This window comes from Martes martes (assembly GCF_963455335.1).
Source record: "Martes martes genome assembly, chromosome: 4".
In the NCBI taxonomy this organism is placed as follows: Eukaryota; Metazoa; Chordata; class Mammalia; order Carnivora; family Mustelidae; genus Martes; species Martes martes.
The window spans coordinates 96504930-96518384 of NC_137891.1; the positions used below are offsets into that span (position 1 = coordinate 96504930).

The 13455-nt window shown below is 38.1% G+C and overlaps 1 protein-coding gene across 1 annotated transcript in view; it reads right to left on the reverse strand.

The window, feature by feature from the left end:
- Window positions 1-99: 99 nt before the first annotated feature.
- Window positions 100-13455, reverse strand: part of CAPZA1 (capping actin protein of muscle Z-line subunit alpha 1) — a 48316-nt gene continuing 34960 nt past the window's right edge. Inside the window, exons 6-10 of the mRNA XM_080802372.1 lie at window positions 11288-11367; window positions 10617-10695; window positions 5028-5099; window positions 2036-2098; window positions 100-1651 (exon numbers count right to left, since the gene is read on the reverse strand). Of these exons, the coding sequence (XP_080658498.1) occupies window positions 1511-1651; window positions 2036-2098; window positions 5028-5099; window positions 10617-10695; window positions 11288-11367 (435 nt within the window). The 3' untranslated portion in view covers window positions 100-1510. The remainder of the gene's footprint in view (window positions 1652-2035; window positions 2099-5027; window positions 5100-10616; window positions 10696-11287; window positions 11368-13455) is intronic.

Here is a 13455-nt window from a genome sequence, read left to right on the forward strand (position 1 = left end):
GGAGAGACTCAGACAATTTAAGAACAAAACAGGTATATTTCTATTGGACTACCTGATACAGAGGATAGTGTGATATGAATGGATAGTATGAATGACACATAATACAAATATATTTTATTTGAAATAAACAAAAATGCTTACACAGCTCAACAGGTCACTTGGAAACAAACTTGCTTGACTGTATTACTGAGCAAAAACAAAGCTGAAGCACAAACACCCTTCTTTTTTGACATTTATTTGGAGATAGGTAGGAAGACACTACTTGGTTTTTAAAAAACTGACCTTCCCTTAAGGCCTGGTCATAGAAGTGTAAACAATGTAAATGAATCCACCATTACCAGCTGTCATATCATATCTATGTCACCTGTGTATTCCGAGATCACACATATACCTGCCAATATACCTGGGAAGGGCTGCTATATCACAGTTACATTTCAGTTCTTGGCAGGCAGGACTGAGGAAGAGTAATTTGGAACAAGTTTTACATCCCATTTAGAACAAATCACTAGTATTCCCTTAAATAACAGGTTACAATAGAAAGATACTGCCTGGAACGTATCCTTTTCACTTTGGTTCATTTTTAGTTTTGTTTGTGATGTACATAGTTGTTTGATTCATCTGTTCATAGTACAATCCTGCCACAAAGTATTAAAGCACAAGATACCTACTATTCCTTCAACATCTGCATTTTTCAAGTTTTATACTCGACTACATCCCTAGTATGTCAGCAGTTCTTGAATAATAATAAAAAATAATAAATGGGTAAAACCCTTCTAAAAATGCAGATGTCTGTAACTAAAATGGTACTAGATGGGAAGGAGACAATGAGGGAAGAGAAAAAAGCAAACACGTTCATGTGCAGGGAATGTGGTTCAAGTCTTTGGATTTAAAAACAACTTCCCCAGAGAAGCTGACTATAATGGAATTTCCAGAAAACTTCCTTTGCCCCCACAAAAGGACCTGAAAAGCCCAATCCAAACTTTTGAAAACTACGGTTATGAGATGCTATAAATGATGATCAAAGCAGTCAGAGGGAGAAGGATGAATGTGTCTTCCATTCAGCTAGTTTGTAGCGTAGCCTCTTTAGCTGTTGGTGTATCAGTAAAAACCACTGAAGTACCAGAAGTGCTTTGAAGGACAGGGGTAGAAAAGTACTGAGCATATTACCTGTCTTTATCAGTAACAGGACTTCATGGCTAGGAAAATTTTCTAAACAGTAAAATGACTCCAGGATAGATCTCTCTCTCTCTCTCTCCATCATTAAATGTGGCAGAATTTAAAAAAAAATTTTTTTACAAGTAGATATAGTGAAAACAGAAAATTACAAGGCAGAGAACACAAAAGAATCAAGACGATGCTATAGGTTCAACAGTATTTCATGAGGCTAGAAAACCTGTTAATTCTGAAAGCCCTAGCAAAATATCACTCTTGTTTATAAATCACTTATTTATCATATGACCGCATGTTGAATCCTTTCTTTCCACATACTGAAGAATCCTACATTCAGCCTTTAAGCATTCTGCATTTCTTTGCCAATCTTGTAGCTGAGTATCTTGTTCCAGTCGATTTTGGTGCGGGTAACAGGAAGCTGCCGGCGCAAGGCTTTGAATGTGGTGTCTGACATTGTTTGATAGTTTTCACTAATTGCTGTCTGCAATAGATAATTGAAGATAAGTTGCTTGAATGAAAACGGATGGTTGTGACTAGGAAAGTAATTCTGTAGTCAAAGGACATGCTTGAGTCTTCTAAGAAGGACAGACAGCATGTGATAGTCCTAATAAGCTCCTCTCCCATCTCCGAAGTGAGTTAAGAAGCCCACTTAAATTATTTTTTTCAAACTAGGGCTATAATCCGTTCCAATGTTGAAACCTTGACTATAAGTACAATGTCAGGTTGCAAGGTCTGCAGTCTCCACATTTACTAACTGAACAACACCAATATTTATGTTTAAAGGACAAAGAGAAGTCTAACAAAACGTGTTAGCAGCAAAATAATAAGGTACTAAAAATCTAGAAAAATCAGTTCCAAATCTTACCTGATACTCATTTTCTGCATGCTCTATGATTTTAATAAACTCCTTGGCAGTTTGGACTTCATTCTAATGGAGGAAGAGGGGAAATAGGAATTTTTCTTAAAGTATAAGCAGTCTATAAAAACATATTGAAAAGACCATTTAAAGAAATGTTAAGATTTGTAGAACAATTTATAGGTTGTCAAGTGCTCCCATGCATGCTACCTTCTTTGATTCTCACAACAACCCTGTGAAGTAGATCTGTTATTAGCATCATCTCTATTTTGCAGATGAGAAAACAGAATCCTTGTAAGTGACTAGACCACAATTATACAGCTCTTGAAAGATAAAGACAGGGTCTGAATCCATGTCTTCACCATAAGACCCCATGCTTTTTCCAATCTACCACAGTATGCCCAAAAGACATCATCACGATGTCTTGAAATTTTTATGCCTTGAAAATATCTCTGGTTTAAGATGATATAAACAATGTCCTCACCAATGTCAGCCATATATGTTAAACTCACACTCCTCTATTGGCTACTTATGGTACTAAACCAACCAACCACATTTTGCTTTACATGATTCAGGAACATATTAACGTGGCCTATTCACTTTGGTTCATTTTTCATTCTCTCTCTTCCTTTCATCATTAAGTAGAACATAATTAAAGGTAAAAGGTAAGATTTTCTGCCTAGAGCAGCATTCTCCAGATTCTTTCAAACAGTCAAAACCATCTTTTGTTTTCACAACTCTAAGTCATTTGCTTTTCCACTACCACTCTCAAGTGTGCATAATGCAGGTCCCAGAAGCTGCATAATGTGTGATGGCTTCATCACTCTGATGGCTAATGGAATGTGTGGGCACATATGAGAATCCAGTTGTCTTTTATTAAGTCAGACACTATACAATCGTAAAAATGTAAATCAATGCCATTTTTTGTACTATATTGTTTTTTGAAAACATAGTTGTTTTTCATGAAAATGTTATTTAGGTTGACAAGTAATGGGTTCCTAATTGTAATTTTTTAAAGATTTATTTATTTTTTTATTTTTTAAAGATTTTATTTATTTATTTGACAGAGAGAGAGATCACAAGCAGGCAGAGAGGCAGGTAGAGAGAGAGAGGGTGAAGCAGGCTCCCTGCTGAGCAGAGAGCCCGATGTGGGGCTGATCCCAGGACCCTGAGACCATGACCCGAGCTGAAGGCAGAGGCTTAACCCACCGAGCCAGCCAGGCGTCCCGATTTTATTTGTCATAGAGAAAGAGTGCACGCGCACACAAGCAGGGAGATAAGCAGGTAGAGGGAGAAGCAGGTTCCCTACCGAGCAAGGAGCCTGATGTAGGACTCGATCCCAGGACCCTTGGATTATGACCTGAGCCAAAGGCAGACACTTAACAGATTGAGCCACCCAGGTGTCCCTGTTACTGTATTTTTAAATTAATAAATATTTAACATTACTGAGTTTTAATTTCTAATAAGGTATATACTGACAGATAAAACATACATAAAAGCTATTTGGTTTTTTGTTTTTCTTTTTAATTTTTAAATTATTTATTATTATTATTAAATTTTAAAAATATTTTATTTATTTTTTAAAGATTTATTTGAGAGTGAGTGAGCGAGAGAGAGAGCACCTGGTGGTGGGGAGACGGGCAGAGGGAAAGAATCTCAAGTAGACACTCTGCTGTGTGCAGAAGCCAGTGTGGGGCTGGATCTCACAACCCTGAGATCACGACCTGAGCCAAAATCAAGAGTCGGTTGCTTAACCAACTGAGCCACCCAGGTAACCCTTTAATTTCTTTCTTTCTTTTTTTTTTTTTTAAAAGATTATATGTATTTATTTGACAGACAGAGATCACAAGTAGGCAGGGAGGCAGGCAGAGAAAAAGGGGGAAGCAGGCTCCCCGCTGAGCAGAGAGCCCGATGCGAGACTCAATCCCAGGACCCTGCATGACCTGAGCCGAAGGCAGAGGCTTTAACCCACTGAGCCACCCAGGCGCCCCCTTTAATTTTTTTTAAATTTTTATTTATTTGTTTATAGATTTTATTTATTTGTTTATCTGGCAGGGATAGATAGATAGATAGATAGATAGATGTAGGGCTTGATCCCAGGACCCTGGGATCATGACCTGAGCAGAAGTCAGACGTTTTACCCACTGAACCACCCAGATGTCCCTAATTCTTTTAAGATTTTTTTTTTTTTTAAATTAAGCTCTATACTCAATGTGGGGCTCGAACTCACAACCCTGAGATCAAGAGTTGCATGCTCCACCATCTGAGCCAGCCAGGCACCCTAAACAAAAGCTTTTTGAAGGTGCTCAATAACTTCTAGGATATAAAGAAGTACTGAGAATGCAAAAAAATTATGTCCCTTCTTTTCAGGTAGTACTTTTTTTTTTTTTTAAGATTTTATTTATTTATTTGACAGACAGAGATCACAAGGAGGCAGAGAGGCAGGCAGAGAGATAGGAAGGGAAGCAGGCTTCCTGCTGAGCACAGAGCCTGATGCGGGGCTTGATCCCAGGATACTGGGATCATGACCTGAGCTGAAGGCAGAGGCTTTAACACACTGAGCCACCCAGGCGCCCCAGAACGCAATACTTTTTAACTGAATATTCCTAAAAATGTTCAGCTTCTCTAGTGATATGAATGTAGCCCTACAGGATTTGCTGATTGAAGATACTGCTGTCCTTGACCAAATCTCACTATTGAGAAAGACAGAAAGAAGTTTGGATTCTCTAAAGCCATTATCCTATCTGTTGTTATATCATGTTATGTTACATTATGGTATTTACATAATTACTTATTATATTTAGTCAAAGACTGTGAACGAATATAGCGGGTTGACTGCATACTTTTTTTTATAAGCTGCCAAAATCAAAGCACTGAAAACAAACTGAATTTCTAGTGGCAGAATCAGTACTCAGAATCAGTACTATTTTTCTGTAAAAAATCAATTTTTTACAGAAAAATAAGGCACAAGTGAGACAGATATTAAATATTCCACACTCACCGAGACCGTTACTGAATCCTGTACATCTTTATGACTAACCAACTGAACATTGCCATCTTCATAATAGTGAACCTGTTGAGACAATGGTTTAGCAAGTTTATGTGTAGTTCATATGGAAACCCACTGCTAAGGTACAAATCCATGCCTTAAGCCATGCCAAATCTTTTTTTTTTAAGCCATCCCCAATCTTCACCAACTCTGAACAAAATATTAATGTGACCAACTGTAACTTAAAATGTGGTTAAAATTCACAGAACACTTTCAAATTTTTAAGAGTTCTCGCTTTCTCTTAGCAGGGGAAACTGATTATTAAGTCCAACAAATATTTATTATGTGCTTATTGCATTCCAGGCACTGTGATAATATTGTGAATACAAAGACCTTAAATAAGAGTCCACTCTTAAGAGTATTAAAATAATTAAAATAAAATCTAACATTAGTTTTTCTCTGTGAAAACCCAAGAATTTTAATGGATCCTAATCCCTTATACATCTCCCCACATCACAATCATCAATATTGGTAAGTAGATCTGACCAAGTGCAGAAAAACTTAACTGACAGTTAAAGACAAACTGAAAAAACAAATAGGCTACTGATAAATTAGACTACAAAAGCAAGGCAAAAGCAGTTCTAAGGATGTATGGGGTGCTCTAAGTATTAGACCAAGTAGCAAGAAGGAGGCGTACACAAGAGACAGGCTAACTAACAACATGTCAGAAGTTTTGGCAACTTACAAGATAGGTTCAGTCACCTTAACATGGCTACAATCTGGTCATATAAAATAGGATGAGAGTATCCTTTTGTTATGTGCATTTGAACAGGGTCTTGCAAATAGGAGCTGTCACCTAAATGGACAAGTAGAGAACAACATCTAGCAAGGGGATAAAAAAAGGACAAGAGAATGGTTTAGTTTAGGGAAGAATAAAGAACTCACTGCAGATGAGTAAGTGTGGAGGGGAGTGTGGCAGGAGATAGTGCTCCGAGGCAAGCAGGAGACAGACTGTGAAAAGCAAACTGCCTTATAAACCATGTTAAGAATCCAGACTTTATCCTATTAAAGGTGACAGGACTCAGGGAAAGGGAATGTTTTTGAAAGATTACACTTGTGCTATGAAGAAAATCAAGTGGAGGGAGCTGAAACTGGGGCATAATGCTAGAATAGTAGTCTAGGTACTGTTTGTTTCCTTTACCTAGTTCAGGCTACCAGGAGACATCTGGACAAAAAGGAATGTTTGCAGAGATAAAGCAGAAAAAAAGAAGAACTATACCTGTAATACTATATCTATTATTTGAGTCCTTACTATATGTTAAACACTATGCCAGGGACTCCTGGGTGGCTCTGTCGGTTAAGCATCTGCCTTCAGCTCAGGTCATGATCCCAAGGGTCCTGGGATCGAGTCCTGCATTGGGCTCCTTGCTCGGCAGGAAGTCTGCTTCTCCCTCTGCCTGCTGCTCCCCCTGCTTCTGTGCTCTCTCTCTCTGATAAATGAATAAATAAAATCTTTAAAAAAACCAAAACATGCCAAACAACCAAACTATGCCAAACATTTTAGTTATTACTTATCTCATTCAATGTTTGCAAAAACTCCGAAATGGGGACCATTGTTATACCTATTTTGTTTTTTTAAAGGTTTTATTTATTTGACAGAGAGAGAACACAAGGGGGGCAGGGGCATGGAAGGCAGAGGGGAAGGGACAGGCAGGCTTCTTGCTGAGCAAGGAGCCTGACACGGGGCTTGATCCCAAGACTGTGGGATCATGACCTGAGCAGACGGCAGACGCTTAACTGACTAACCCTATTATTCCTATTTTACAATTAAGGAAACTGAGGCTTGAGGCAGCTTAATAACTTATCCATGTTCACATACTGAATAAGAAGAGGAGCTAGACAATGAATTAGGTAAAATTCCAGAACTAAAACCATGTCCAACATGCGTAATACCTCCCACTGTTGAGTTTTGTCAAAAAATTGGGAATTCCCTGATTCAGATAGAAGTAACATGTCTCATTAGGGACTTAACTCTTCTAAGATATCATCAGAAGGGAATTAAAATACCCAAGGCTTCATCTAGACAGAAATCAAGATCCTATTAGCAACAAAAGGACTTCCCTAGGCAATATGAATCCACTACAGGGCCTTGTTTAAGGGGAGAAAAACAGCTCACTCTGTCCAGATGGGCAAGACAAACCAGACTTTCCATACCCTCTCCAGACATTTAAATTTTATCTTTTGGCTTTCTAAAGGGGTTTAAAGAGAAAAAGACGATTTAAGAATACACTCGAAAAGCAGGGAGTTGATAAATGCCTGTAATACCTACATGCAAGAATCAGACAGAAAAGATCTAGGCAAAAAAGACTACCCTGAGGAAGGATGACATATAAAGGTTAAAATTCTAACACACAAGTTATATAGGGAGCTGAATGGACTCCATTCTAGAAAGGCCCTATTTCTGCTGTTTCTCTGCTAAGTCCTATTTACTCATGTTCTTTCATACTTGCATCTGAGTAAACCAAAGAAGCTTTGTTCCCACTCCATGCGGACACAAGAAAGTTAATCATTTTCTAAGTTTCATCCCAGGCCCTCAAACACCTGATAACATCTAAGAAGAACTGGATCCCAAGCATGTTCTGGGACATTAGCTTTAAACAAAGCTTGGTTGACACTGGCATTAATATACCCTACCTTCGGTGATTTATGGAATATACCTATTGTTCACCTGGCACTCACCTTTGACTGGAACCTGAACTGCTGAAGGAACATGTACCCTGGATCCCTTACCAGTATAAATCCCTAATCCCAAGTGATGGGGAGACTCACTTTTCCTTTTCTGAGTCTGCCAGACGTTCTATCTGCCATACTCTATCACTTACACTATTCAATAAACTCTGCTCTCACTTCCTCCTGGCTTGAGTTTCATTTCTATCCTATGCAAAGCCAACGACCTTCCTGGCTGGTCCTGTGGGGCCCCCTCTGGGTCCTCAGATCTGGCCCGCCTATGTGACAAGGACATGGATGTTCAAGATATAGGTGGGTCATACCCAAACACTAGTTTTGTTTGAACATTTTTTAACTAAGAGTCCAGAGACTGAAAAGAACACTAAGAAGAGGAGTGAGTACAAATAGGACAAGGGATATTTAAAAAATGGAGCTCTGTCCAGAGAAGAAACAAGGACTTACATATTTGAGACAGGTGTCTAAGAACCATCTGAAAGAAGGAACTATGCAGGGCAATCTTTTTTTGTCCAAGAACAAGGACTATGCAACAGGTTTGAACCTCTATCATGTGTCTTAAGAACTAGGACGTGCATAGGAATATAGACTAAGGCCACTAAGTCTTGCTGTTTATAAACTCAGTTGAAAATTCTAAAAATATTGATGTCATTATCTAATACACCAATGATAAATTAAGCTTAAACTCTGAGGTTTTTTTATTTTTTAACTTTTGAAATTTTTAAAAAAGATTTTATTTTTAAATAATCTCTATACCCAGCACGGTGCTTGAACTTACAACTCTGAGATCAAGAACCAGCTGGGCGCCCCAAACTCTATTGTAAAACAAACTTTCTATTTTGGGCAGGGAAGGGAACAAACCATTTTACTGAGATGCTTAGGGGGAGGAGTCCAAGGGTTGGGAGGACAATGACATCAGATATCCTCAATAAGATCCTTGGCCAGGATCTCCCCAGCTTCAAAGTTGCCAAAAGCAATAAAACCTTTCTAGGTCTCATTTGCTAATAAAAATTTCAACATGACTACCATCAACATAAATCCTCAGAAACCACTGACTTCCCAGAACTACCCCTTGGCCTACAGAATAACCAAAGAGCTAAATATCTTAGTGACTTTTCCAAGTAATTCTCACTCTGATTTTTAAGATATGTATATGAAGCAAGCTCTTCCCCAAGGTGTGATGGGCCAATCTGGTTAAAAGGTATAAATGAGGTCTGGGTACTGGCCCCTGTGTTAAGTCTTATCAGAAACTATCACTCTTTATGATAATGTACTCTTAATTTATAACTTTTCACTGGCAAAGCTGAAACACAAGCAACCATTTCCTTCTAGAAGAAAATAAAGTTACATAAATTTATAGTAAGCTACTAGGTTAGTGCTAATGTCATAGTTACAGGAAACCTAAAGCATTAGGCTACTCATATGAACAGTTAAACAGAAACAGAACAGTATGTGTGTTGTCTTAGGTTGGGCTCCCCCAGAAGCAAACCCAAGACAAAGATTTGAGAGGAAGTAATTTATTTCGGAGGTAACCTCAGGAAGAACTAGTAAGGACTGAGGTACTGAGACAAGAAGGGAAGGGAAGTGTTATAGGTGCATTAATGAACAGTATGTTTAGCTATGGGCCCTGGTCTCTGGAAGACTAAGTAGAACATGCTTCAGAGTTGTCCCACCTGATAGGAGAGGAAGCCGGCATATTTATTTATTTACCAACTCTTGTATGGCACTACCGGCTGCTCCAGAGCTGTGAAATTAACATTTTCAGCTTGCCTAATCGGAGTTGGGCATGCTCCTGTGGCTAGGAAAAGTTCCCAGAGAGAAAGTTGCTGTTACTTGTAGCAGGGAGCTGTCCTGAAAAAAGTGGGTACAGATATCTACCACATATGCTCTGATTAAATTATACCCTTTAAAAAGGTAGCTCTTGCTAATTATTATAAAAGCAAGACTTAAGACAATATAATAGAGGTACAATTAGGTACTGATTTTCTGTTATCAGTAACTTTTAATCTGACCTGAGAGTTAGTTGGCTTAAGAATTAAATCACCCTCAATTTGAAAGTCAAATCTCTGCTAGGATACCAGAAGACTTTGACCCAGATAGGAATCCAATGAATTAACAAGTTCCTTATTCACCTGCCTATTTATTCTGAAATGAGCATTAGAAATCTACTCAGCTTGGTTACTTATACTCCATACATGATGACACTTGGCAATTTTCTCTAGCTCCTGTGTCACTTACTTGATTTAAAAACCTTCTGTTATTACTGTAAAAAACAAAATAAAAATCCCATTCAGGTAGCTTTTTTCAGAGCTAAGAGTTAAGTTTTATGTCTATGTACATGCTTAAATGAGGTAATATACAAAGAGACCCTAAGTAAGTTAGAGTAGCTGCTACTTAGTCACTTAATAATTGTTTTCTTCTTTCTTAGAGCTGCTATTTTTAAAAATTATTATTATTATTTAAGTAGGCTCCATGCCCAGTGTGGAGCCCAATGCAGGGCTTGAACTCACGATCCTGAGATCAAGACCTGAGCTGAAATCAGGAGCTGGACGCTTAACTGACTGAACCACACAGGTGCCCCTAGAACTGCTATTTGATAATTCCTGGAAAAACCTTATTTTTCTCTTTGGAAGAGAAAAATAATAAGCAAGCAGTATATACCACATGACTATCCTTTATCAATCCAGAAGAGCTTTTTAACTACTTCCCCACAAAGGAGGCTCCTATTTCTATTTACTACCATCCATATTCCTTTGCATCTATCTACATATAGTCATTTCTTATTTCAAATACCAACTTCCATGTTTGTTTTCAAAATGTGACACTTTAACATGGCCTATTAACAAGTAGGGGTCTCACCTGAATCTTAAGGACTCCAACCACCTGGGCTGTAGGTGGTGTGATGGTGAACTTCCACTCTGATCTCCAACGACCATTCCTATTAAAACACACACAAGACTGCAGAGTTAGCAGTAAGCTCGAGAAAGAGGTGATTTGCCACTGAGGCACAGAATTTGGGAAAGTGGGGCAGGGCGGGGGTAATTTCCAGTTTGACATAGCTAAGGCTCTATCTACTCAAATATAAGTCTGTATCCAAGTCCCTAAACATAAACCTTTTCTAAATTATTTTGACTTTCATTTTTAATTTTTCAATCTTGGAATAGAAAACCATGCCTATACTGTTCATGGAAGTCTCTTCCATACACAGATAGATGGGCTGCTGAATTTTATAATTAGCTCAAGTATTATTAACCAAACCCAAATTTTCAACTAGGCACTTTATTAATCAACCACTTATTCTCACTTGATATTAAGAGCCCTTTTTAAAAAGATTATAAAATCTCAGAGTTTAAAGGAAGCTAAATGTTCACATCTAAATCCCTCATTTTACAGATGGGTAACCAAAGTCTCTCAGTCAAATAACTTATCCCAAACTATTTAGATTAAGAACCAACTTTCAATCAACAGCTGGTTTGGTTTCTTCCCAATATAAGTTAAATAAAAATAAAAGAGAACATCTACTTTCTTACCAGAAGTTTTTAGGCTGAAACTGGTGGCTTTCAATACATGCAATAATGGTCTGTTGGCCATCTATAGTTTTAGCATAAACCTATTGTTTAAAAAAAAAAAAGTTAGACTCCGAAAACATACTTAATCTAAGTGACAAATACTGTACAAAAAGCAGCATACTAAATCCTTGGGGGAGACAAAAAGATCAGACAGGATAAACTTACAACTCACAAGACTTCATGGGGTGTGAACACAGAAAAGAACATGTTTAGTTCCACAAGAGACAGTGGTACAATGAATGAAGAATTAATGTCCCCTCAAACTGAGGGGAAATACCACTCCTGACTAGGGCTACAGGGGAGGTGCCAGCTAGGCTGGGCCTTACAAGACAGATGAGATACTCATAAGCAGAGACTGAGAAGAAAGATGAATAAACTGTTCAGACAGGAAACTGGGGGCTTATTCAGTGAAATGACAATTAGTTCTTTTCGGTTAGACAGTTGTGTGTGAGGTCGACGAATGGTGGTGATCCAGAATAGAAGATTTAAGTCCCGTAGCTGTAGATGTACAAAGTCTGGACATTATTCTACAGGCAATGGACAGACACCAAAACAACAAAACCAGAACTATTGTTTTGGAAGAATAATTAATATTGGTATATGGGATAAAATGGAGGAAAAGCTCAAGTTGGTTAGGAGGCCAGAGCATTAATCTAGGCAATAAGGCAGGGTAGTATCAGTGGGTATCAGGATACAGAAGCATAATCAAGCCTAGCAATATATTGCAAGTGAAGAGCAAAAAAGGGGAAAGAGCCAAAGCCGTCTCATGCTGAGATGACCAGAAAGATGGTAGCGTCATTAACAAACTGGGAAATTCACCTAGTAGTTAGAAACCCCAACTCTTCCTTAATGTGGAAGAGGTGAACAGAAATGCAATAGGAAGGAAAAGCAAAAAAAACCCAAATAGTGCTTACAGTCTGCAAAATGTTTCCACATTTACCTTCCCTATACTGAATAACTATGAGTTTTCAAGAGAGAGAAATACAGCAATGGGGAATGCCTACATTTACAGAGATGGAGGAGAAGAAAAGACGTAGAGACAGACTTAGAATGAGTAGAGGGTGCTGACAGAGCAGTCTAAGCAAAAGAGAATTTCTGGAAGTAGCTGGTTGGTCTTGGTGTGAAATACCATATGGAGGTCAAGGATGAAGAAAAGGATACTGAGTCAGGCAATTCAGGAACCGTCAATAACCTCAGAGGTTTCTGTAAAGACTGAAGCCAAGAATCACAGGGTCGAGAAGTAGATAGGTAATGAAGAAGTGGCACTAGTAGGAGCAGAATGCTCCCAGGTGCGGTTATGTAGCAGAGAGAGGTAAGGGAAGAAGTGAAGGAGAGGGAGGAGTAGCAGGAGGGAGAAAGAGAAGTAACTTACAGAAATTATTACGACTAAAAAAAAAAAAAAGAAAGAAAGAAAGAAAAGAAAAGAAATTATTATGACTGAGGAAAAGTCTGCTCTCCTGGAGAGCAGAGAAATAAAAATATTTCTAGGTAAAGAGAAATATATCAGATAGGAGAATATAAAATCAAGAATAAGGATCCTTCTTCCTAAGATTAAGTACAGTGGAAGGGGGAAAACTGCAGAGTGTGGAAAGAAGAGAAAAAGATATCAAGTCAAAAAAAAAAAAAAAAGATATCAAGTCAGTCTTACTAAAATGTGGGGGATCAGACAGATGCCTAAGGACAATGGGAATGGTTTGGAAAACAGTATATAGAAAACATCATAGGAAACACTGACATGACATTAAGAATTACTAAGCAGGACAGCTCCGAGGACATAAAACACTTGGGTACGGTAGACACTCTCAGAACAATTCCATGGCTTTCTGTAGCTCATTTGTTAGCTAAGACAAGTGAGAAAAGGTAAGAAAAGGACACAGCAGGGTTACTTGGTGTAAAAGCTCCAAAGAAAGAACAGGTAATGTCAAATTTTAAATAGGTAACAAAATGTTAAGTAGAAAATACATTTAGGATTGCAAAGTCAATTTCTAAAAGAGGCTGTGTTGTGTCTTCCTTTGCAATACTGGGTTGCAAAACAGAACTGCATTTATCCACCATAATGGGTTTTCTCCATTATTTAAAAAATAAAAAAACAAACATAAAACATGTAATAGTAACAATATCCAACATTT